Source organism: Labrus bergylta, chromosome 14 (assembly GCF_963930695.1).
Source record: "Labrus bergylta chromosome 14, fLabBer1.1, whole genome shotgun sequence".
In the NCBI taxonomy this organism is placed as follows: Eukaryota; Metazoa; Chordata; class Actinopteri; order Labriformes; family Labridae; genus Labrus; species Labrus bergylta.
Window position 1 is genome coordinate 15,711,639 of NC_089208.1, and position 24,617 is coordinate 15,736,255.

The window sequence follows — 24,617 nt, forward strand, 5'->3', positions numbered from 1 at the left end:
AGAGAGATGAGCAGCAACTCAACTGTTGCTTCAAGGCTTTAAGTTGAACAACTTTGAAGCTAGAAGCAGGATGTCACATGAACTTTTCTGCCAAATGAAATCACCTCATGTTCCAGAAGGCAAACTGAAAGCAATTTATTATTTCATGATACACTTACGATGTTTTTGTTTATCTATTCTGTCCACAGGACTTCTCACATGCTCCTTCTGGTGTAAAATATGCATTATAGGTACATTTATGTAAATCAATGTGCATGCTAAAAATGTCTATTTCATTTTAGTGCTAACAAGTCATTTGTCTAACTCCAAGACGCTGACTTTGAATGGAAAGGTAAAGAGAGAGGGAGATCATGATGAGCTGTTGAGGGTATATGCTGCAGTTTCTTTTCCTATACTGTATGTACACAGTCCAGTGAAAACTGAATACCTATACAAGGTGGAGTCATCGTCAAAGGCTACATTTTCTGTTCTGGTAAAGCATCACTTCTTCCACTGCAGCCCCTGAAGTGTCAAAGACTCTCACTGTGCTGCAGCGGGCAGCTCACACACAGAGTGACTGTACCAGGCTGCACAGAGGAGACTGAGCAGCCAACATCCAAATTAAATAACTCCTCAGAGCAAAAAGTGTTGCTGCTGCTGAGGAGGGGTTTGACAGTAAAGGACTGAACTAATGAAGAGAGAGCTTTCACAGACACTGGATGCTTCACACTGGATCCACAGCGAGGAGTTGGGGGGGGGAGATTTGACTTTACACTCCGGACTGTAGATCAGAACTATTCAATGGGCTTACATTAGGCAAGATCAGGCCCTTTCATGGCAACAAATCTGGCCATTTCATAATATATTTAGGTTTTGAATTAAAAAAAAAAAAGTATTGACATATTTCTTCCAATAAGAGAAATTGACTCTACTTTGGATGATGTACGTTTATTTACAGAAAAGTGTTTGGTTGTTGATACTAATGACTTCTACAACTAAAGAGATGGATTGTCAACGCATTTAAATCCATAGATCTGATAGTGTATGTAAATGTTTGCCCCCTTGGCACTCTTAAAAAAAGTAGGTAAATAACTTTCATACTGAAATTGCACAATTTTTCTTTTTTTAAATGGTCAAAATTGTCAGAAAATACATTTCAACAAGCCACATATGAAGTACCTCAGCTTACTTTCAGTCAATTGATGTGTACCACTTCTCTATGACACCCAAAGCCACAGTGTGACGACAACCTGAGTTCGTTATACAGCTTAAAACTGAACCAACAGCATTGTTGGAATAGTATGCTGGGGTGGTGGAGCATTAACAGATGATCCTAACAACTTCAGGCTAAGAAAGACCAAGATATGTGCATCACAGTTTAATACTACTTCATGTTTGACATCTATCAATTGGTAAAAAAAAAAAGAATCATATTGGAGTAGTTCTTGAAACATCTTTATGGGAGATCACTAGAGTGTCTTAAGTTTTGGAGGAGACGATGGAGCAACATGTAAACAAATTAAGAAAGAAGAAGCTTCTCTGACAGCTTAATTCAGCAACATGTGGGCAAGCATTAAAACATCTCTCCCTAGATTAGTATTGCGAGGTTGCAGGTGCCTCATATCTCCGAAGTTTCACTCACCTTGTAGACCTTTCCAAACGCACCGTCGCCCAACTCGCCGATTAATTCCCATAAGTCGTTTGGGTTGATGTCCCGGTGGACGTGCTCGTACTGCTTAACTTTCTTTTTTAATTCAATCGTAGGCAAACGGAGTATTCTGCTGAATTTAGCGAATGCCATCATTCACAACTAAAACACATCCAGCTGAAACCAAAAAAAAAAAGATTATCAAAGGGCTCTAAACGGAGAGCATTACGCACGCAGAGACGCGTGGCTCGTACAAAAAAAAACAACAACACTTGTATACTTCTTCAGCAAGAGTCTGAACTATATCAACGTAGTTATTCTAGTCAGTCCATCGTAAACGTTGCTTCTGAAGCCAGGGTGGTAATATTCCCATTCACAGTGTGAGGTGTAGCTGTGACCACCTGCCGCTGAAACACGATGGAGTTAAGTCTCTTGTCCGTCTGCCCTGCCTGCCTGTCTGTCTGTCAGTCAGGTTGACTTGTTGCTTCAAAGTGAGCGCAAAAGCCCCACCTCGTTACTCAACAACCAGCCCAGTGCCGTCATGGAAATGTAGTTTCTTTGAAAGAACAGGTCGTCATCACTGCAGCGATGATGGATGTACAAGGACTTCACGTCCGGGTCTGTGATGGGCGGGTCCGCAGAAAACATCCAACAGCTGGGACGAGAACTGAAATACTGGACTTTACTCGCAGCTCTGTGGAATGACGTCCTTTATCTGTTGCTCCCTAAACATAAAGGCCTCCTCTTGTTTTGTTTTTTTTTTCGTCGTTTTTAACGTCTGTTTTTATTTATGTTTTCTTAAAGAGCAAAACAGTTGAGACTGGTGGGTGGTGGTGGTGGTGGGGGGGGGGGGGGTTACGTGTAAACCCTGTTTAGCCTGTATTAAGCTTTTTAATCGCAACCTATCGTCCTGCTGCTTTCTCTGAGGTGTCTTTTCTCTTATTTGAAGTGCTTGCTGGCTCACTTTACTTGCTCATCAGGTTTTCATTTGAGTTGTAGCGCCCTCTAGTGGCACGCTCAACTCAGCAAACTTGTACCTGCTAAGTAGAAGGGGGATACGTTCAAACCGAATCAATTACGTCATTGTTCATAAACATCCCCACCATATCAGCGTTTTTAATTTATTCATTTATTTATTTATTTGACTGTTGGTGTTTTATGTCATTTGAAATGACTTAATTACCGTGTGTGTGTGTGTGTGTGTGTGTGTGTGTGTGTGTGTGTGTGTGTGTGTGTGTGTGTGTGTGTGTGTGTGGTTCCACAATATCATTCACAAAAACTGGAAAGAGATTTGAAAATGAAGTCTTCGATGATCCTTCCCGATATGCTACTGTTTTTGAAATCCTTTTTATTTTAATTCCCCTTCAGTTGCATTTTATAAACAAGTACAACTCTTGGTTGTTGCCTTTTTTTTTTTTTACTCTGACTCCTTGGTGTTCAGTTTTCACACTTAAAATGTTTGAGAACCAAAGGTAAAGTATGAGAAAAGAACACATCTGATGTTCACTTGTGTTATAAACTGCTGCTAGAAAACAGGAAAAAATAGTTTTGAAAAAACAGATTTGAGAAGTAGTAAAACAACTTTTACAATTTAGATAAAATCCAGGCCTCATGACTTTTGATCTATGTGACTTAACACAACACTGACATTTACAGAGTATGTTCATTCTGGAAAATCTGAACTTTAGTGACATTTGTCCTTCAGAAAGCACAAAGTATTTCAGAGTGAAACTCGTTGCTCTTCATTCACCATCTCATTTGCATGAGTCATTTTCTCTTACAATTCTATGAAGGATAGGCCAAACAATGAAGTGCTGGATAACCAGGTTTGGACAGGAAGATTTGGTAGCAGTGAGGTGATGTCATGCTTTGGCACTGAGCTGTTGTAATATGCTGGACATCTCTTCTGTTTTACAATGTTCATCAGGATATTTGTTTTCCATTCTTGGCATGATGTGTGCGAACATTAGTTCTTCAAACCTATTGAAAAACATATTGTTAAATGTTCTCTACAATCTAGATATATTGAACTGATTTGATCATACTCCTGTAAATCCCTAAAGAATGTAGGCCAACAGTAGAGGCACAATCGAACATGTCCATACAAGCCCACAGAGGTTTTCCACGAAGCTGTGTCTGTATATTTTCAGTGACTACAAAACTTATATATCTAAGTCCTTTTTTTTTTTTACAGACAAAAGCAAATAGTGGGCAATGATGATGAAAACTCAAAACCCAAAAGGCCTAATAAAAGATCCTATGAAAGAGCGTTTAGAGTTGATTTTAAAGTTCTTTTAAGTGTTTTTAAAGCTTTACGCAGCATTGCTCCTTCATACATTACTGACCTTGTAGTTCATGTTCCAGCCTGATCACTCAGCTCCTCCAATGCTTCCCTTTTAAATGTTTAACATTCTCATTGTGACGTACAGTACATGGTTCACTCAGTAAATGTGTTTTATATTGTGAATGAACCACACCAACGTTAAATCACAACATTAAATAAAGGTAGGTGTCGGATTCTGAACAGGTTAAAATATCTATACTGTAAGAACAGATAAGAAATATATTGGATGTGTTGTATTGTATTTTGAGAAGCTATGACATACTATACGTGTTTATGTAATGTAGTTCACTTTGGATGGAGCAGATATCTTTAATGCACTTCTTTTATTGGCAGAGTAAAGAGGAATTGCAGTGAGACTTTGACAGTGTGAGTGTAGCTTTGATTATAATGATTAGAGTAACCTATATTTGACCCACCGGTAATTTATACTCCTAGTCTGCTGGTGCACAAGAAAAAAAAAAGAACGAGACTACATTGTTATATTATCAAAATGTCAAATGAGGAAAAAAGGCATTTTAATACATTTATTACATGAAATGTTCCCAAAGTCAGAAAACAGAGGATATGTTTTGGTAATACGTGTTAAAAAAAAGATGATTAAAGTAATGATACATTTAAGTGAAATATAAATTTTGCCTGTCAATCATGGCAGATGTTTTGTTGCCATGTTCCGCTTGCAGGACGATGCCTCCGTACATGGGGCACACACAATAAACCGCTAGGCTACTATTGCCCCAATTATTGCAGGTGTTCAAAGGATGTACATAGAGGGACTGTAAGGGTCTCTCTGAGCAGGCTGTAACATTGGCCTTATAGATGTTAGCGCTCCAATGCTGCACAGTCATAGCTGGTGAACACCAAGTCCTGTAAAAAAAAAAGAAAAGAAAAAAACATGTTAGGTTTTCAGTGATCAAGTATAAATTCAGAAGCTATCTATTCAGGCTTCACATTAATATACCACAACAATTACAGGTCACAACATGACATGTGCAAATACTCCATTTACTCTCTTTCCTGTCAGTGGTTGACCTAAATTAGAGCTCAGGCTTTTAATTTTATCATCATCGTAGCTTACTTAATTGACCACAATTAAAGGGAATTAACTGTGTCCCCTTGAGCAGACACTGTGGCCTGGTCTGCACCGACAGGTCATGCCAGTCTGTTATGAAAAAAAACAAACAGGCACAGACCCAGATGTGACTTACGTGACGGTTCAGGTGCACTGCAGGATCAAAAAGCCCACTGAGAACTCAACATTTTTCATAATCTGCTTCCTAAAGCCTGTTTAATCCTGTGAAATGACCCACTGAGTGACCCATTAACCAGCAGGCAGCGTGAATGCATCGCGTCATTTTTTTCCTTTTTTCTGTTCCGTGTCAGGCTGCGGTGAAGACTCTAACTCAGTGGAGTTCATATATTTTGTGACTTTAAAATATGGATGGATGAATAATTCTTATTTTATCTGAAAATCCAAGATGGAAACCATTAAGATAAAACATTCATTAGCACATTTATACTAGGACACTGCTAGTTTTGTGCAGATATGGGGCAATAATCATGAGGAATGTTACTCAACAATCACAAGAACAGACAAAAGCGTGTTTACTTCATCATCTTTGACTGCAGATCACTTTTTGTCCTTACACATTTATTTCTACCTATTCGCCTATAAGACACATCCTAAAAGTATCATTTCACTTCAGTTTCTTAAACTTTAACCATTAGTCCTGTCTTACCCCATGACATTTCTCCGACATGAAGATCAAGAGCTGTCTCAGAGTAGACCCCAGCTTCCTCACGTCTCTGGTGTAGGCGCAGCGCCGCTGTCGCAGTTCCTCTATCAGGGAGATGTAGGTCCTCATTTTGTGGATCACACACGCATTCTGAGGGCAGGACTAGTAATTAGTGTCCGAGCCTGATTTACAGCCGAGGTTTGCGGTCAAAATACCACAGATGTTTGTGTAGACTTTTGAAAATAGATGGAGAACTCAAGACAGACTAAGTGTAAGGATCAGGAATCACATTATCTTTCCATGTGTGTGTTTTCACTGAGTGGTTTGCAGTGTTCACTTTGGCAATTCTAATCATTTGTATTCACAATAAACATTTTTTATGTCACAATCACAGATCATTTGAAGTCATACTTACATGGACATCAAGGTAGAGATCCGGCATCTGGGCCATGCAGTAACCCTGGAAGGAAAAACAATTTAACATTTGCAAGATAATGCAACCAACTTTTATACCAAATGTCCCTAAAATCTGAGACATTTTAGGTTAAGGCTCTTAAGCTCTTTAGAATTGAGGGTTGTTTTTTTTCCAGATAAACTAAATTATGCATCCCTCTATTTATTAAGATAATAAATGAATGAATGAAACATAAACTGTCTTAGTGTTTTTCTTTTCTAATTTCCCTGAGGGAAATTCTGGTTTTACACTCTGTTAATGAGAGACATGCTTCTTACACAAATAGACACATGCACAAACAGGACCTGTGGACATGCATTAGTGGAGAGATGTCAGAGTGGGGCTGCTACACACTGCTGCCCAGGAGGCGCACCAGAGCTGTCAATGATTCAATGCCGTGCTCAAGGGCACCTTGGCAGTACTCAGAATGTCCCCTGGCACCTCTTCAGCTACCAGACCAACGCTCATATTTAGGTCTGTACTGGGACTTGATCTGGCGTCCCCCAGGTTCCCAACCCAAGTCCCTACAGACTGAGCTACTGCCGCCACCCAAAACAGTTTATGACCCACCAAACACACAACACGACATAAAGACCTAAAAAGCGAATATACAGCATGACAGTAGCACATAAGACCATTGGAGAATCTAAACTTTGAAATTGTTCAATTCAATAAACACAGAGCTTAAATCTATAACGAGAGATAACACAGCTGCTGACTCACAGTTTCATAGTCCCTCTTCAGGTGTGCAGCCCACTGGGTGATCTCCCGTGCCATGCTCAGCACCTTAGAGTAGCATGTTGGAGGGAAGAAAGGGGAGCTCAGAGCCAGCGGCACCAAGCAGGAAAAGAGCAACAACTGGTTGAAGACTGCCATGACTCACTGTCACCTTCGGCTCTGACAGAAACCTCTGATTGTTTGTTTGTGCGACCCAATGTCACACATGCAGCCACGTATGCATGCAGACAGATTTGAACACCCCCCCCTGTTTACTCCAGCGTGACACAGACACTGCTGAGGAATGACAGGCGGCAACACAATACGTCAGATAAGACAGTGCTATACTTTATAGGCGATTCAGGGGAGGATCAAGAGAGTATACACATTTAATGTTTTTTGTTTTTTTTATCCAAATATTTCAGTATTAAGAAGACAAAAAAGTAGTTGAGGGCAGCTTCAGGGCAAAGGAATATCTTTTGAAAAATATTTTTGCACAGATGTTTTTAGTCATCAATTAAAATTATACCAAATTAAACTCAAAAGACAAACATACTTACTTTAAAGTACCCAAAGTAGAAGTATTCAGAAAGTGAATCATCATCTATAAGTAGCAGCTTTTTTAATAGGATGTAAAGCTTGATGCTTCAATACAAGAGCCTTCATACTGTATTTTATGATGTCATCATGTAAGTGTCTATACTATTCACCACACAGTATATATGCTGCTAAACATCTTATCTCTTAGAATCAGCTGAATATCGTCAGACAGCTTATGTACCTCGTGCGCATTCAATTAAAAACATTGCTTTACTCTATCAGCTACTGTCTCAGGATCCCCATATCACCAAAGACAGAAACCAGGTTATTTTTATACTTTCTATATTCTTTTTCGCATATGTTTTTATTGCTGCACGCATATGGATACAGAGCACACTTAGATAACTCGAAGAGAAATGTTCTTTATAAATAACCCTGCCTGGCGTCTTGAGATTCAGACAGTCATAAGTCCAAAAAACAGACCTCTCTTTTTTTATTATGAATATTTGGACCTTTATCATAAAGCTGCAGGTGTGCTGCTTTCAGTGTTGAGTTATTCTGTTTATTTACTTCAGTGGAAGGGAGAAGATAAGAAAGCAAAACAAATCAATGAGCATACAGAAAGTTGATGTATGGCATCACTACCCACAGACTACCAGAGTTCTATATTTCAGCTTCTCGTGTCTAACATAACATTTAGTCTATTGCTTCTTTTAATGTTACTAAGAAGCTGATTACAACGGAGTATCATGAACACAATCAAGAAAAAGTATGTGAAATAAAATCGCTGTTAGTGAAACTACATATATTCCTTGAATGAAATTAAGAAAATCTACCAAATAGTGTCCGTTGGAATCTAATAATATAGAACAGAATCGCAAAGCCTATACCTTGGCAGACGTGCCATATTGAGACTTTTTTAAGTTAGGAAGGAGTTAAAGGTTTTACTGCTTATACTTTGTCAAGAAGAGTGATTATGAAAAGTGACTTATACTGTAAAATATTTTTTAACATTACAGAGCACTCATATTCATTCTGGCTGCTTTCATATCATGTAATGTTATTCATATCCACTAGATGGGGGTATTTATACGCATCCTAATAGGGATATACCTTTAGAGTCATGTTCAAGTTTTGCACATAGTTTTTTTTTTGTCCTTGATTAGAATCCAAATCAATTCAAACACAACTTTTCTGTGACTGATCTCTTTACAGGCAAAGAAAAATATCGTCTCTAGTCAATCTAGGACAGCCTTGGCCCTGGCTGAGGCCTCCTGCAGATTAAGTAGCTTTCCTCTGTCTCTGTCCAGCTGTGATATGACACTGTCATCATTCATCTCATCTAACAAAGCAGCACACTTCCTGATGATGCCAAACGCAAGACAGAGCGTTGGCCTGCTTTTGACTGATGCTCGTCACCTCTCAGTGCGTGTGGGGAGTTGAAGGTCTGTCTCCACCATCCATATAAAGATGGATGGCCCACACTGAGAGTGTCTTGGCATGACGGAGAGGCATAAAAAAGGAAGAAAATGTGCATTGTGCACTGTAAGCATATCTCTGCTTCCGCAGTCCCAACACTCGGACGTCCTCCTCGACCTTGGCCTGCTCAGTTATCAGGGGACGCCGGGGACCGTGCAGTCATTAGAATGGTCCAGTGTGTTTTACAGTGAGGTCTTAATGGCCTCTGAAGTTAATGTTTCATAAGAGATTGGACGACAGAAATCTTCCCAGAAGACAGGTTTTCTGGTTTTAAAGCCCTGCTCATTAATGCATATTAATCATAGAGCTAACACACATGAAATGAAGGCTCTTTTTTTTCCTTACGCATTTCTTGGGAAAATCTTGTTTCATTGAACATTCTGGCAGTTATCCTCTCATATCCCTGTGGGATTTCTACAACAACCATGATCCTCTATTTCAAACAAAGTCTCAATAGGACCCAACAATGAAATAGTAAAAAGAAGAAGGAGGGAGTGTGAGTTTATCCCATAAACTTTCCTATTTTGATTTTTAAAGAAATTCAAATCAAATGTAGGCATCAATCTGTTTTTTTTCAAGTGTTTCATTATTTATCATAGAAATCTCTCCTCTCAGAGCCCAGACAGTCCTGGCAGACAGCTATCCATCAGTGAGTCTGGTTCTGCTTGACGTTTCTGCCTGTTAAAAGTATATTGTTTTTTTACCACTGTTGCCAAGTACTTGCTCATTGTGAGGTTAATGTTGGATCTCTCTAAATAAAATGTTTAAGAGTACAGTCTATCCTGCTCTATGCAGTGTGTCCTGAGATAACCTTTGTTGGGATTTGGTGCAATAGAAGTAAAAATGAAAAAATATACATTTTCAAATGCATAATAATATAATCCAAACCTTTTTTTTTTTTAAATGACTGGCTACTTCCTCAGTACAACATTTATTTTGCTCACATGCTTATTCAATTAGAAAAAACACAGATATAATATAAGGTACATTTTACTGTACATTGTTGTAATTGTAATGTTACATTGATAGCAATATAGAATAAGAAACAACATACAGTACATTACTGTCAGTGTAGACTCACATTAGAGAGACATTAGTGTCCATCACATCATTGTCTCAGTATAATGAAATAATAATGAAATCATTTCAATAGAACTCTAAAAGCTCTTATGAGACAACATGCAGCTATAGTCTATAAAGAGTGTGTTACTTTATTCACCCTTGAATGTATGTGTGTTTGTGTGTGTGTATGATTTGAGGGGGGAGGGGGGGGGGGATGTTGCTGCGTAGTGAATACACAATCCTGCTCATTCAAGTGCCTTCAAGCAGCGCATAGCACACTAGTATTGGCTGTAGGGGGCGCTGTTCTAAAGATGACTATGACCTCTGACTCCCAGGTTAGAAAAAAACGTTTTAAAAAAGAATATTTGAAGCAATGTCATTGTTTTATTTGAAATCAAAAGATCTATGGGGAGATGTGTGATTGATCATTGGTCATTCTGGTTGGTTGTTGGTTCTACAAAACAGGTCTACTTGTAAACCCAGAAGAGAGAACTCGCCGTGTAGTGACGTTTGCAGATAATTGACCTATTGAGCTATCTGAAAGTCACAATCCTTGTCATAGGCCAGGCTAGATTAAAAAAAAAAAACTATTTACTGACCAGTAAATATTAAAGAGTTAGTTTCGCTCTGAAAATCCAAACGCTGACACATATGTATCTGTTTTTGTTAATGATTAAATAAATGTGAATGAGATTTGAATGTTAAAGTGAGGGAACCCTCTCCCCTGCAGCACATCAGTTTAGAGCAGCCTGTGACACGTGCCCCCGTCCGCCAGACGCACGCGGGTGGCCACCAGTCGGTCCATTCCCAGCCTGCGATGAGGAGGTCAGTCGCAGAGCAGTTTATCCCCGTTAAACCCCATCTCTGTTCCCCGCTCTCTCCTCTGTCCTCTTTTCATTCAGAAGCATCGCACTCTCGTCGGCTCGTTCACCCCTCCTCCACCTCCACCCCCCTCCGTCACGTCTCGCCGAGTGGTTCCGTTTCTCGGGAGGAAGGTGTCCCGGTGCGTCTGCGTGCGTCCGAGCTTCTGGACAAGTGACGCTGTGAGGTGCACTGTTGCTGCTCCCCCTGTCTCCTCACGGCTCTGCAGCAGACCGGGCTGGAGATGGTCCTATTCACAGAGGTAGGTGTCCACAGCTGCTGCCCCGCATGGATATGGGAGGACGGGGCAAGGGGGTGAGTGGTGCGTGGCTGGTTGTGTGTGTGTGTGTGTGTGTGTGTGTGTGTGTGTGTGTGTGTGTGTGTGTGTGTGTGTGTGTGTAGAGGGGGCACTTTTCTATTCAATGCGTGTCTCTCCCAAACGATCAGATAAGGGTTCCGAGCACAATGTCCTCTGCGGGGAGCTCAGCACTGCGGCTTCCCGAACTACTTTTTGAATATATCATTCACCCTCTGAGGGGAAACTCATATTTATATGCTCATGACCTTATCATGCAGTCAGGGGAATGACATTCATGACAAAGGTTTACCCTGGTGAATTAAATGTTGGCTCGATGACAGGAAGTTTCAACCCCTAAAAAAAAAAAATGCAGCTCAGCTCAGTCATTCGATCTGCTTTAGAACTGTGTAAGGGGAAATGCTGCCATTCAGTTAGTTGCCATGTAGGAAAAGGAAAGCAATAATGTAGAATAGGGGATACAATGCACAGAACAAACTTGTAAAAAACTTACTTTTTGTCACTCTCATCTCTTATAGGTTAATATTTAAGATGCTGACATCACTCAACATCATATCAAGGCTTAATATGTCATACTTGCAATAGAATATGTTCCGTTTTTTCTACTCAAGAAGACCAAAACTCATCAAATGTCACATCCTGAGGAGGACAGCCTGAGGGATTCAGTGAACAGTCAGAACAGCAGCCAACTATAAATCAAAAAGCCTCCAGTTTAGTGCTCATAATGGGAAAACAAATCGTACCATTCATCACATATGCGCTGCAGACAGTGCTGCACTTGGTTGAGCTTCTTATTAAGATATAAAAATTAAATTATTGATGGAGGACAGATGAAGGAAAGAGGGAAGGGACAAAGGCGGAAAGGAGGCAGAAAGGATTAATGTACGTTGAAACTCAAATATCGATACTGCAACCCTGACTAGTGTGATACAATTATCAAATCGCTGGTGCCAAATATTGATATATATATATTGAATTTTAAAAAACTGTAAGTACAGCCCTCGAAACCGATCTCCCTGTCAATTTGACCCATCGCATCACTACTCAATGACTCCATACTGTGGCGCCTGTGACATGGATGAGGTTAATAAACAGTTGACAGTGGGATAGAAGAGGAAGAAGACACAAGATGTTGTATGAAAAGAAACTTAAGGATGCAGTGTGATAAGAGGTGAAACTGAAACACAATTACAGGGAATAAATCCTGCAATCAGCAAATCATTTATCGTGATATGATCGTGTTGGAATAGAGTAATTATCGCTGTTCTAGTGATATTATGGTTTTCATGCACCACATATCTCATCAATGAGATTACCTCCTGGGGTTCAATCTGTGATGAAAGATGTATCCTCCTCCTATTAAGTGTTATAACGGTCCTAACTATTAACATCAATTCTGTTCTGCTACTTTTACAGACTCAAGTTTGCTAGTCATGTTTTTATTGATTCTCATTTTCTTTTCTTTTTTTTAAATCTACCAATATAAAATTCTGTGCATAATTATCAATCTGAACAGATAGATGCTCTCTAGGTACCTAATCTCTCACAAGCTCAATTTTTCCGACTGTTCCTCCCTCTGCTGACGGTGTCATGTTTTCCTGCCTCCCTCACAGGTTAGAGTCTCATTCAACAGAGGGTCACAGCCACAAACGCATCACCCACCCTCCTCCTCCTCCTCCTCCTCCTCCTCCTCCAGGCAGGAGTCATCTGTCTGCCTGTGTTCATCTAAACAGCAGTGAAGACGAACAGGAAACATAGACTTCAGTGCTGCTGCCAGAGTGTGCTGTGTGTGTGTGTTTCAGCGCTTCAGTGCCTTTAGTGTTCCCCCAAGCCCTCTACTGTATGTGTGTGTGTGAGCGTCTGCAATGATGTGTGATTGTGTCCAGGTGGAGCATTAAGAGGGAGACAGGACCTGTTCAAGTCAGCAAAACGGAGCCAGCTGCTGCATATGTGTGTGTGTGTTAGTGTGTGTGTGTGAGAGAGAGAGAGACAGGGCTGATCCGTCCAGTACGTGAGACTAGGTGTGTGTGTGTGTGTGTGTGTGTGTGTGTGTGTGTGTGTGTGTGTGTGTGTGTGTGTGTGTGTGTGTGTGTGTGTGTGTGTGTGTGTGTGTGTGATGGGCTAGTGTTGACCAGGCAATGAGTGCGTCTCATAGGCAGAGTGAGGGGCCGTTGGATGCTGAGTTGAGCTAAAGGAGCAGAAAAAGGAGGAGAATCTGCGCAAGGAGCAGTCATGGGGCTCGGCCAGTCCAGCAAGGCTCCGGTCACTGACGACACTGACGATGGTGAGTAAGAAAAGACATCCAATTTTCTTCTCTGGCGTTTTCTTTTTTTTTTTTTTTTTTTTAAGTTTTTTTTTTTACTTTTGTGGCTCAATTCTTGAAGTTATGCAACACATAACCTGAAGTTGTAGTCAGAGTTTTCTGCAGCCTTATTGATGTGATGTAAGTTATTTATGTCTTGGTGAATTGATCTTAAGCATAATAAAAGGGTGATCCAATAATATGTTTATAAATACGTGGATGGCATAATATGATGTTGTGCAAAGCAGAGATATGTATATATATTAAAAGTGACGTCATACAAAGTATACAAAATGTGTCCATGGAGCTTTATCAATGTCCATCATTTATCAACCGTATCATCAAGTGTTCCTTGTTCCTTTTGTTTAGAAGTAATATCCTTCCTGACATGACATAGCTTTTAATCATCAGTATGTCTGGATATTCACATGAAGTGAAGATGATACAAATTTTAACAAATTAGAAGGAATCACACATGCACATACTGTATGTAGCTAAACAGTGTTTTATGATCTGTCGATTGTTTTGTAACAAACTTCCAGTGAATTCATTGTTTTCTGGATTGTGTATGGCTTAGTATAATGACATCAAACAGTGAAAGTAAAACTTGAGCATACATACCAATCATAGGTGAACACATTACTTAATATGGCTGCTATATAAAATCTAAAAGTGGTATTTGAAGAGGTTGCTGCTGGGAGTTGTAGGAGCTGGCTCTTTGGCGTGCGGAGCCAAATGATCCGGCTCACTGACAACACTACTATTTAGTAAAACTAGCAGAAAGCTGCTTCAATCTTGCGAGGCCTTTCATCTTGAATATCTTCAGACTTACGGACATTAGGGTCAATATCAAAAAAAAAGGAGCTATAATTGAATTGGAGAAGCTCTTGTTTTGAAAGTATTTCTGTTTTTTTCTTAGTGGCATGAGTAGGTAATACAATGTGAAGCCCTTGAGTCAGAAGTCAGGTGCTTTTACTTCACTGTGGAGCAAACAGGTTTTTTTTTTGTGCTACGTGATTGAATTATGTACGAGAGTTAAATTTCCATTAATCATCATTAGAATTGGCTTATTTGCTTGTCTGATGAAAATGGTGTTTAATTATTCGGTGACACACTGAAATTATTTTTTCACCCCGATTGTGTCAAATGACCTCGTGGCACGATAATGAAATCCATATCTGTGGCTTTCTCCTCTTCACTGGAGGCGACTGCTATCAGTGAGGAAATCATTATTCATGGTTAACCCTCGCTGCTTATTCATACAGCGTGATGTTCTGGTAAAGTTACTCACAACAGAGGCTTTTTGTACTCTGATTTAATGCAACGGTACACCTCTCTGACTCCCTGCTCACAATAACAGAGTGGGAGGTTTTAAAAGAGGGCAGGGGCATACAGCTTTGTGTTAGAGAAGAAATACGCAGCTCAAGGAAGACAAAGTAATCCCCAGAATTAAGTTTAGACTTACACTTCAGGAAGGTTGCGTCAAGGTTATATAGGCTATAATACTAGAATTTATTTTTGTTAATTCAACAATGACATTTCAATATACATGTCTGTATATATATTAAGGCTGTCAATCGGTTTACGTTTAATGGCTACATTTCAATAGTTAATCCTGATTAATGAAATTAATCACATTTTTTAAATTTGATTATTTCACTTTTCTTTTAAATTTCGAAGGCTTCTATTTTTAATTTTTGCCCTGTCTTTACTTGAGAGTACTTTACTTGCTGTTTGAATTTAATCACACTTTTATTTTTGAAACAAAGTAAGGACCTTCTGGTAGATCTAAGGTTACAACTTTCATGTAACCACAGATACAGGAACTTCTTACAGATCAAACTGATTGACAGCGGCTAAAAGGAACGATTAAAAAAAGTGAAATGTTTGACTTCATAAGGTGGATTTTATTTTGGACTCGTCAGCTGAGCTGTTTAGGAGTTTTTTTAAAAGTGAAATGTGACGTTCAAAGACGCAGCAGTGTTGTTCTTTTGCATCTCTGTGACTAGTGGGAGACACGGGTGACACTGTGGAGGCTTTTCTATGGTAAATTTTAATTTCAGAACTTAATTAAGCGTGACTAACTAGTTAATGTTGACAGATCTCTCTCTCTCTCTCTCTCTCTCTCTCTCTCTCTCTCTCTCTCTCTCTCTCTCTCTCTCTCTCTCTCTCTCTATATATATATATATCTATATATATATATATAAATACACAGTGTATTATTAATAAACATAAACATTTAGAAAGGAAAGCTAATTGTATTTCTCACCCAAAATTCCTCTGCAGCTTAAAAAAACTGCATGACACTTTTAAATATAAAGTTATTATGGATTTTTTTTTTTATATAAAAGTGGTTCCCTTTGATATAAGAGAAAAAGAGCTTAATCGTTTAAAGGGAAGTCAGAGTAGAGCTGCAGCTGCCTCTCTTTCCAAGAATGATTGAGATGCCTCTTGGGTCTTTCCTTCAGAGGTTTTCTGGGCCTTTCCAACCCAATGGAGAGACCCAGAACACACTGGAGACACAAAACATCTCATCTGGATTGGGAACTCCTTTATATCCCACAACAAGGAGCTGGAAAATGGGGCTGGGGAGGGAGATTTCTGGATAACTTGTTCAGGTTGCTGCCTAGATAAGCGTCAAAAAAGGAAGAATGGATGGAGTGATGTAACACAGTAACACCATCAGTCGAGGTTTTCTAAATAAAATAGTATTTGCTTGCAGACTAAACCTTCCATGCAGCAGGGGGTTTTTTTCCCACTAAGTCATACATGTGGCGTGCCATGTGATTGACTGGTTACCAGTCCATGGTGTACCCAGCCTCTCGTCCAATGACAGCTGGGATTGGCTCCAGCTCCCAGCGACCCCAAACGGGAAGAGCGTTATAGATAATGGATAGATGGATGGATACGTTTGTATGAGATTGAGATAATTTAAGAGCATTTTTTCCTGCCCATTCTAATTTTCTGTTTAAAAAAATCTGGCTTTGTACTCTATATGTAGCACCATTTTAACTTGTGACATTGTTATTACTAACTTAGAAGTCTGTTTTGTAATGTTTCATTAAAAAAAAAGAAAATTCACAGACAGATTAAAAAAACAAAGTACGTTAATACTTCCCATCAAAAAGAAGCACAAGTAGTTTTCCAAAAAGCAATATCTTATGAATAAATGTAAAAATATACATTTGTTGTGGTTCTTCAGGAAATGTATGTGCAGAGTTAATTAACCATTTACTGTTTCCCTGCTGACGTCATTGCAGAGTCAGATGCATACAGCGTCATTCATATTCAGCCCATATTATTTGATTTACTGAGACATGAGTGCATGAAGGTGAACTCTGTCATGACACCTTTATCTCCTCTGGGAGTAATGTGTGTGCTGCTTGTGTTCCTTGTGTGTCACAGACTTTCCCTACCTTGCGTATGCGGCGGTCTCTAGGTAATGGACAGGTCCTGTTTACTGCTGATCATACTTTATTCACATGGCAGGGACACACCGACCCATGGGTTCTGTTTCAGTTGTCGGAGCAACAGTGGGAGCTCTGATGTTCTGATGTTAGTGGTTCCTCAAGTGATTTACAGGCTTCTGTGTGAGCGACGGGAATGAAAAGGAAAGGAGAGAGGGGTAAACAGAGAGAGACACCATGTTGACAATGAGACAGCTAATTCTGAAAAAACGTATTTGTTCCCATGGGAACAATAGGACAATGGCTGCATCCCGATCAAAATAGCCAAAAGCATGGTTTATTTGCCCTCCAGTTACATTTTTCTTTTCAATAATTTGACCAAAGCCAACTCATTGCTTCATGGAGTGAGATGGTATTGAAATCAGTATTTCATGATCTTAAAGAAACAGACAAAAACAGGAGTAGACCGAAGTGTTGGTCTAGTTAATATGTTTTTATTATCATGAAAATGAAGTGAGTTTCAGTGAAATCCACTTACATGTAAGCTCTCTGAAGACATTGAGGATTCTTCCTCGGAAATAAGTCCCCAACAAATGTTTTCATTTTTAAACCTGTTACTAAAACTACACCAAGCTGTTGGGGAATGAACTGACTTTTTTTTCTTCTGTTTGTTTGGTTTGTGTGCTTTAAAAAAATAATATCTCCAGATGGAATAATTGTGCTGTGGGCTGATTGTTTTTGAGACAGACTATGGGAAACATTAAGGCACAGAATGAAATGTTGTTGGTTTTTGGTCTTTTCTTGGGATTTGTTCGTGGAAAATGGACAACTGCCAAATGAATAATTTAAAATCAGTAATTACAGCGAGGGGTCACATCTGACTGAGAGTTGTTATATTAATTTGGCTGAAAAACTGCAGACGTTTTTGTGTTCTTCCACTCTGCAGGTCACTTAAGGTGTACTGACTGCATACATTTCAATTCAATCAATCAATCAATTTTTATTTGTATAGCGTCAACTCATAAGTGTCATCGCGAGACACTTTACAAAAAGCAGGTAAAAGACCTTACTCTATGTTATGTTACAAAAAGCAGGTAAAAGACCTTACTCTATGTTATGTTACAAAAAGCAGGTAAAAGACCTTACTCTTTGTTATGTTACAAAAAGCAGGTAAAAGACTTTACTCTTTGTTATGTTACAAAGACCTGGCCTATTCATCATGAGCACTTCAGCACACATTTGTGTTGAAAGTATTTTCAAGGATCTGCACAACAGTTGAACTTGTCTGTGAGGGTTATTGTGGACTTCTCTGGAGAGAATCACAGATACTATAAGGAGCATGAGGGCCAAAAGAGAGAGCATATTTAATTTGTGTTGGCTTTGTGTGAGATGGAGGCAAACAACTGGTGATGTCCTGTAAAAATAGAGGAAAAGCCACGGACTTACAGTACAGTGAAGTCATGCAAAAAGACACAGTTTCAGAGTCAACACTGAACAAGCATGATTACTTTAATCCAAACTGATTAGCATGTGTCAGTCAGATACAAATTGACTAGCAGATGAGTTCCTCAGTTAGTTTAAGCCGTGGAAAAGGGCTGTCAATGCGTCAATTCCACTCGTGAAGATTTCAATCATTACACGCTCTGTTACTCATGTGTCCATCATCTAATACGGCTCATGAAACCATTCATAAATGTGCTCGTAAAATATGAATCCATCTCCCCACGTCTCTCTCTTTTTCTGTCTGCACTGCTTTATTCCACTTTTATTCTCTCCTTTTAAATATCTATCCCTCTCTCTCTCTCTTTCTATCTCCCCTTGTGTCTTTACCTCTCCCTCCCTCTCTCTGCCCTCTCATCCACGGCCACATCTAACTCATGGAAAGAAAAAACAATCTCTCAGTAGCTTTGCAGGGAAATGAACACATTAATCTGAAGTGTGTATCTTGGTGTACGTTCAAGGTATACATTGTCATCTGCAATACTTTTCACGTACGTGTGTGTGTGTGTGTGTGTGTGTGTGTGTGTGTGTGTGTGTGTGTGTGTGTGTGTGTGTGTGTGTGTGTGGTTGTGTGCGTAATAATCTGGGCCTCATACGGTCCCTTTCAGAGTGGGTTGTGTAAACACTCCAGCATAGATAGTGTGTAAGGAGGAAGTACCAGTGATACGTGACTAACAGAGCATATCATTAACTGTCACATCCAATAGATCCAGTGACTGCAGGCAAAGTGAGTGTGTGTGTGTGTGTGTGTGTGTGTGTGTGTGTGTGTGTGTGTGTGTGTGTGTGTGTGTGTGTGTGTGTGTGTGTGTGTGTGTGTGTGTGTGTGTGTGTGTGTGTGTGTGTGTGTGTGTGTGCGTGTGTTGCAAGGTGATGCTTTCAGTCAGCAAGTTTTGGGGCGAAATTGTGAACGCATTTTGATTGTAAGTGTGTTCCTCTCTGTGTGCGTGTGTGTTCATGGCGAGATAAGTGCAGGGAGTGGGCAGCAGATGTTCCGTCCTCAGCGAAACGACAAGAGAGGGAAAACTTTCTGTCCTGGTTGTCATGGCAGCTAGAAACAAACAGCCCCATCCGTTCTCAATTGGCGATAAATGTTGTTGATAGACGGAGGAGAGCGAGACAGGCAGTTGGGCTTTGGTTGTGTGTGTGTTTGTGTGTTTGAGACCATGTTCGATAAGTGTGCAGAGAAGAGGATGATGCATACACAAAGTGGAGAGAGAGAGAGAGAGAGAGAGAGAGAGAGAGAGAGAGAGAGAGAGAGAGAGAGAGAGAGAGCTTTTGTTCAGCAGAAGAAAAAAAACATACAACAATCATAAAAGAGTGCTCTGTGCTGAAGCTTATTTCAATTTTTTTGCGTTATAATGTCAGTGACCCGTAGTTGCCCCGGAGACCTCCATCTGCTCCAGCTTAAGTGTATGCATTGTTCAAGCCCGCCTCAAAGTGAGCCTCCTGTGCGTCTACTCATGCAATCCATTCACCAACTTCCATTACAAATGATTTATAGACCTACTTCAATTCAAAAGAGAGACATTTTTATTTGGTTTCCACATCCATCGTATGTACGGAGGCCCTGAAGTCCCAAAAAGTACAGGATAATAAAATTGTTTGCACATACTATCCTCTTACTTGTGCACACAAGATAACGTGTTACCACGTGATAGTTATATTGTGCACGCAGGATAATAAATTGTGCACAACATTTTCAACATTCAGGACTTCTGGGGCTCCATACTTACACTTTTGTATTCGTGCATATTTATTTTCTATCTTCACAAGCCAACGTTATTGTCAGTGTATGTAAAGTTGAGTCCTTTCAAATGGTTTCAACTATACAGCATATATGAGACTCTATCCTGATCCTCTGAAACTGTTACTCTTTGTTGTTGTTTGTTATTCACACATTTTCAACTCCTCTTTCTTCCAGTGACTTTCGACCACTTCCAGATCCTGAGGGCAATAGGAAAAGGAAGCTTTGGAAAAGTAAGTCCATGTTTCCCAAAGTGTTCTCGTTTTAAACTGGAAGGGGTGAAGAAGGAGTTGTCATTTGCAGAAATGGATAAAGATGTAAGTGTGTTGTTCTATGTTTTAGCTTCATGATACTAGTTCTATTCAAAACAACGAACATAATTAGGTTTGTAAGGGCATGAGGAGTACAGATATGACATACTTGTAATAAACTACTTGCTTTGATACATAGACACACATTACAGACGTATTAGCAGAGTTCAGGAATCCAACTATCCCATCAAATCCTACAAACTGTACATCAAATCACATGTTGTAGGTTATCGTAAGACCAAGCGTGAAGCAAATAGTATACAACCCTACGGCTACACATTGGAGATGATAGCAACCATGTTTCCATGTGCTGTTAATCCATACAGTGCAGAGTAATTTACATCACATACAGCAACACACACACACACACACACACACACACACACACATCTTCACTCAGTCCAACAGCAGATAAGAAGTATGATCACAGTGAACAGCAAGCCGCTCAATGTGAGGAGAGATGTAATCAGGGTTTGGCTGATTAACGGAGCCAGCTGGTCCACAGATCACTCTCTTAGATGGCAGTAATCACTGGCTTATTGACGCTCGTAGAACAGACAGGCACTACAAATAAAAAGAGGGTGTGACATCATTGCATCTTGAAAACAGTGTCGATTCTCACTCACATCGTAATAGAGGTAATCATGTATAGTTTTCGTATGACAGAAAGCCTCAGAGATTGCAGAAGGTGTCATTTTTATGCATTTCCCCACGTCACATCACACTTGCAGTTCATTTCAACTGATGAGAGAATCATCAGTGCCGTTCGGGAAGCATTTCTATGAATTAGGAAAGACATATCTACATTTTCCTGCTGGCAGTTTTGATGAAAGCTTACACGATGTTTCCCATCTCCTAAATGCAAAACATACCGGTGTGAAAAGTTGAACGTTACTAGAGGATTAAACTGCTGATCACGGAGATTAAAGAGAAATCCTGAAGTTTCCTTGCGGCCTCGTTAGCCGGACACTTCTGGTGGTTGCACTGTAACACTTTGTGTGTCTCGGGCGCTAAAGCTCAAGAGAAACTTGGGGTGCATGACTGAAAACACACCGCTGCTGCTGCGAGACGGTTAGCAAAGATGGACAAGAGTGTCAGAATGTTTGCTTCATGCAAGTTAATTAATACCAATGATCATATGTAAGGAGGAAAATAAATATCTCAATACTGATGATTATATTTGTATCTCAAAGAGGAGTAGTAGTTCATCATAGTGCCTGTTAGTGCTATGTGAGCATTTTGTATTCATGATGTTGTTTTATAGTTTTCAGAAATCTAAACGTGAGTCACTTTCAAAAGCCTGCCACTTTCAAATGTACCCTTTGTGCTCTCGTCAGGTCTGCATTGTGCAGAAGAAGGACACTAAGAAGATGTACGCCATGAAGTACATGAACAAGCTGAAATGCGTGGAGCGGAACGAAGTGAGGAATGTCCTGAAAGAGCTGCAGATTATGCAGAACCTTGAACATCCTTTCCTGGTGAACTTCTGGTAAGCCAATACAAACTGCTGCTGTACAGTATACTGTATGTTCTTGTGTCATGAAGTCTGTAAGATTCCCTTATGAATCGAATCTTACAGTGTTCAGGAAGTGTGCTACTTTTTGACTTCAAACCAAGATTATATTTAATTTAGCACTAAGTGACTTTGACAGAACATATTCTTCCTTTCCTAAAATATGTATATAAAAAGCTTCTGCAGCACACTTTGAGGCGTTTCCACTTGAGCAGGTCGTCGCTACAAAAGATTGGGTTGATAATCATCAGCCATAGCAGCCATCGGAATGATTTTGTGGTGCACTCTGTGTCATCTGTTTTATTTTTATGGTGATTGTATTCTGTCCATCATATCAGTGACTGTGCAAAAATATCATCGACTATTAAAAAAAAAAAAAGAGCTCTGTGCCAATTCTGCAGATGCATACAGGAAGGTGTCTTCCTGCGCATTGAACTCCCAAGCCTCCATCCGCATCATCCCACCCTTTGAAGACACTAAAAGCAAAGTCGAGTTTGCTCACTGATCCAAGCTCAACTTTTTTTTTCGGGCACGTCCCTCCTCCCTCCTGGCAGCTTCTTCACGTTTTTCCTCAGCAGCGCATTCATGGGTTTGAGGAAGTCTTTCCCTCAACACTGTGCACGCTCATTCAAACTAATCTAAGATGACTCATCAGGTAATTTCAGGGCCTCGTTCATCATACTGTGAGAGCCTGAGCTTACTAAACACCAGGGAATCGTATTTTTTTTTGAGATGCCTGATAAGCACGGCTTGTCGAGTTTCCGGCTGAAAGGCGTCATCAATTCTTGATAAGCGCTTCCACTCTTGCCACGTTTATCAAGTCATCATGGTTTTTACCACTGAGGAGAATGACAGGGAGGAGGGCATGAATTTCCAACAACTCATAATTACTACACTAGTGAAGTCCAGTTTAAAATAGAATTGTAGGACTAATCATTAGTCCTACTTCTGATTTACCCAGAGACATGTCTAGACGTTTGTTCACCTCAGTCAAATTCACAGGAATATATATTTAGAGTGCTTTTTTCCCCCGATATTTTGTCCCGCTGTTGAATGGCACATTTTTGTTTGTTCTTGATATATAAACTTAAGTCCCACCTCTTTGTGAGTTAATAGCTATAAACAGATAAGGACTATTTGGTGGCATGCAGGATGGCCAATCATCAAATGTGACGTTTGAATGGGATACTAAATTAGAGCCTTGCAGCATCAACACTTCCAAAGTAGTTTCAGCTACCCGGCTGTGTCCGCCGTCCTAGTTCTCCATCTTTCCACATTCACTTTACTCCAATTTTTAATTACATATCATTTAAGGCTGCCATAGGAGAATCAATAGCCTTTGTCTTCTAATTACTAATTCGAGGGAAACAAAGCTAAATCCTCACACGGTGGAAACGAATAAGAAAAGCAAAAAAAGGAAGAGGAGCAGAGGATTGGAAAAGACATCGAGGTTCAGGGAAATGGAGCACAGCCAGAGTGGGAAAACAAGAGAGGAGGTGAATGTAAGGATAAAGAGAAGTGCAGTGCAGAGACTCATCAGACAAACAATGCCAGGGCTTGCTTTACTGCTTGATTGCATGCTGTGTTGGACAAAAAAAAAAGGGTTGGAAGTTAATGCTTTTGGCAGCATAAACCCTCCTGGGTGAGGGGGGGGGGGGGGGTGGGGGATTTCCTCCAGAGATGTGCTTGGATCAGCGCTGTGCCCACTCTCTCTCTCTTTTTCTCTCTCTCTCTCTCTTGCTGTGTTGAGTTGGCGTAAGTTATGATTGTCCTGAGGTAAGCTCTCAAGGTCAGCGACAGGGACAGATTACCTGCAGGCATATGAACCACACTGACGCAGCCACACGCAGCAAAGCAAAGCTTGATTTTTCTGTCTGTCCTCTTCTCATCCGCCTCGACCTCTCCATCCCTCACACTCCTCTGTTTTTAGCTTCTTCTTATTGTCCTCCTTTAGCACAAGCTTCACCTCCTCTCCTTTCAGCTTGACCTCAGGTGTCTATCTGTTTACTGTACACGGCACAGCAACATTTCACTTGTGGGACAGGTGGAATAAACCAAGTTATTTGCCCTCCATGAGTACAACAACGTTCAAAACTGTATTCTGATTTTGCAGATCTTAACTTCTGGTGTTCAGTGTTTGTGGTACAGTCAGTGTATTGATGTGCTAGCAGTGGAGGGGCAGCCCGTTGTGCCTGCGTTGCAATTAGTCCCACTGCGTAAGGGGAGCCCTTGTTGGCAGTGCACTGCTCTAATACAGAGTAAGTATCTTTCTGGCCTTTTTGTCAGAGGGAGGTGGAGAGAGGGCGCGATGCCAGCTAGTATCAGATACTGCTGTTTTCAGTTTTTTATTTTTATTTTTATTTTTACTTATTTTGATACTTTGAAGTTAAGATGGTTATTCATGGAGGAAATATCAGGGAGAGAGAACATGTAGTTTGGTTCACCTGTTTTCAGAACCACTGGTAGAACATTTGTGTGGGTCGAAAACAGCCAGGCAGTGATTTTAAACACAAGAGCAACAAAAAAAAAAATAGGTTTTTGCCGTTTTTAGATTTCCATAAAATGTTAACTGGTACAGCAGTTTTGATCTCAAGAGAAATTGCTCAATCATAATTTCCCACTCTTGTTTTCTATTGTTGTTTCAATAGAATTGTTGCTGGTTGAGCTGCTGCTGCTCATCACACAGACACACAATTGGTATTAATTC

General features: G+C 40.1%; 3 protein-coding genes across 3 annotated transcripts in view; 1 reads left to right on the top strand and 2 right to left on the bottom strand.

Annotated features, from left to right (window-relative positions):
• stk10 (serine/threonine kinase 10) overlaps positions 1 to 2,156 on the bottom strand; it is a 44,316-nt gene extending 42,160 nt beyond the window's left edge. The window contains exon 1 of the mRNA XM_020638326.3: positions 1,622 to 2,156. Coding sequence (XP_020493982.1) covers positions 1,622 to 1,783 — 162 coding nt within the window. The 5' untranslated portion in view covers positions 1,784 to 2,156. The remainder of the gene's footprint in view (positions 1 to 1,621) is intronic.
• Positions 2,157 to 4,480: 2,324 nt separating this feature from the next.
• Positions 4,481 to 7,154, bottom strand: zmp:0000001268 (CYTL1 domain-containing protein). The gene is made up of 4 exons (XM_020638296.3): positions 6,882 to 7,154; positions 6,120 to 6,164; positions 5,708 to 5,854; positions 4,481 to 4,835 (listed from the first exon to the last, which is right to left on the bottom strand). The coding sequence occupies exons 1-4, from the start codon at positions 7,032 to 7,034 to the stop codon at positions 4,791 to 4,793; spliced, it is 390 nt and encodes a 129-aa protein (XP_020493952.2). The 5' UTR covers positions 7,035 to 7,154; the 3' UTR covers positions 4,481 to 4,790.
• Positions 7,155 to 10,621: 3,467 nt separating this feature from the next.
• stk32a (serine/threonine kinase 32A) overlaps positions 10,622 to 24,617 on the top strand; it is a 65,712-nt gene continuing 51,716 nt past the window's right edge. Inside the window, exons 1-4 of the mRNA XM_020638358.3 lie at positions 10,622 to 11,079; positions 12,747 to 13,417; positions 20,264 to 20,319; positions 21,735 to 21,886. Of these exons, the coding sequence (XP_020494014.1) occupies positions 13,366 to 13,417; positions 20,264 to 20,319; positions 21,735 to 21,886 (260 nt within the window). The 5' untranslated portion in view covers positions 10,622 to 11,079; positions 12,747 to 13,365. The remainder of the gene's footprint in view (positions 11,080 to 12,746; positions 13,418 to 20,263; positions 20,320 to 21,734; positions 21,887 to 24,617) is intronic.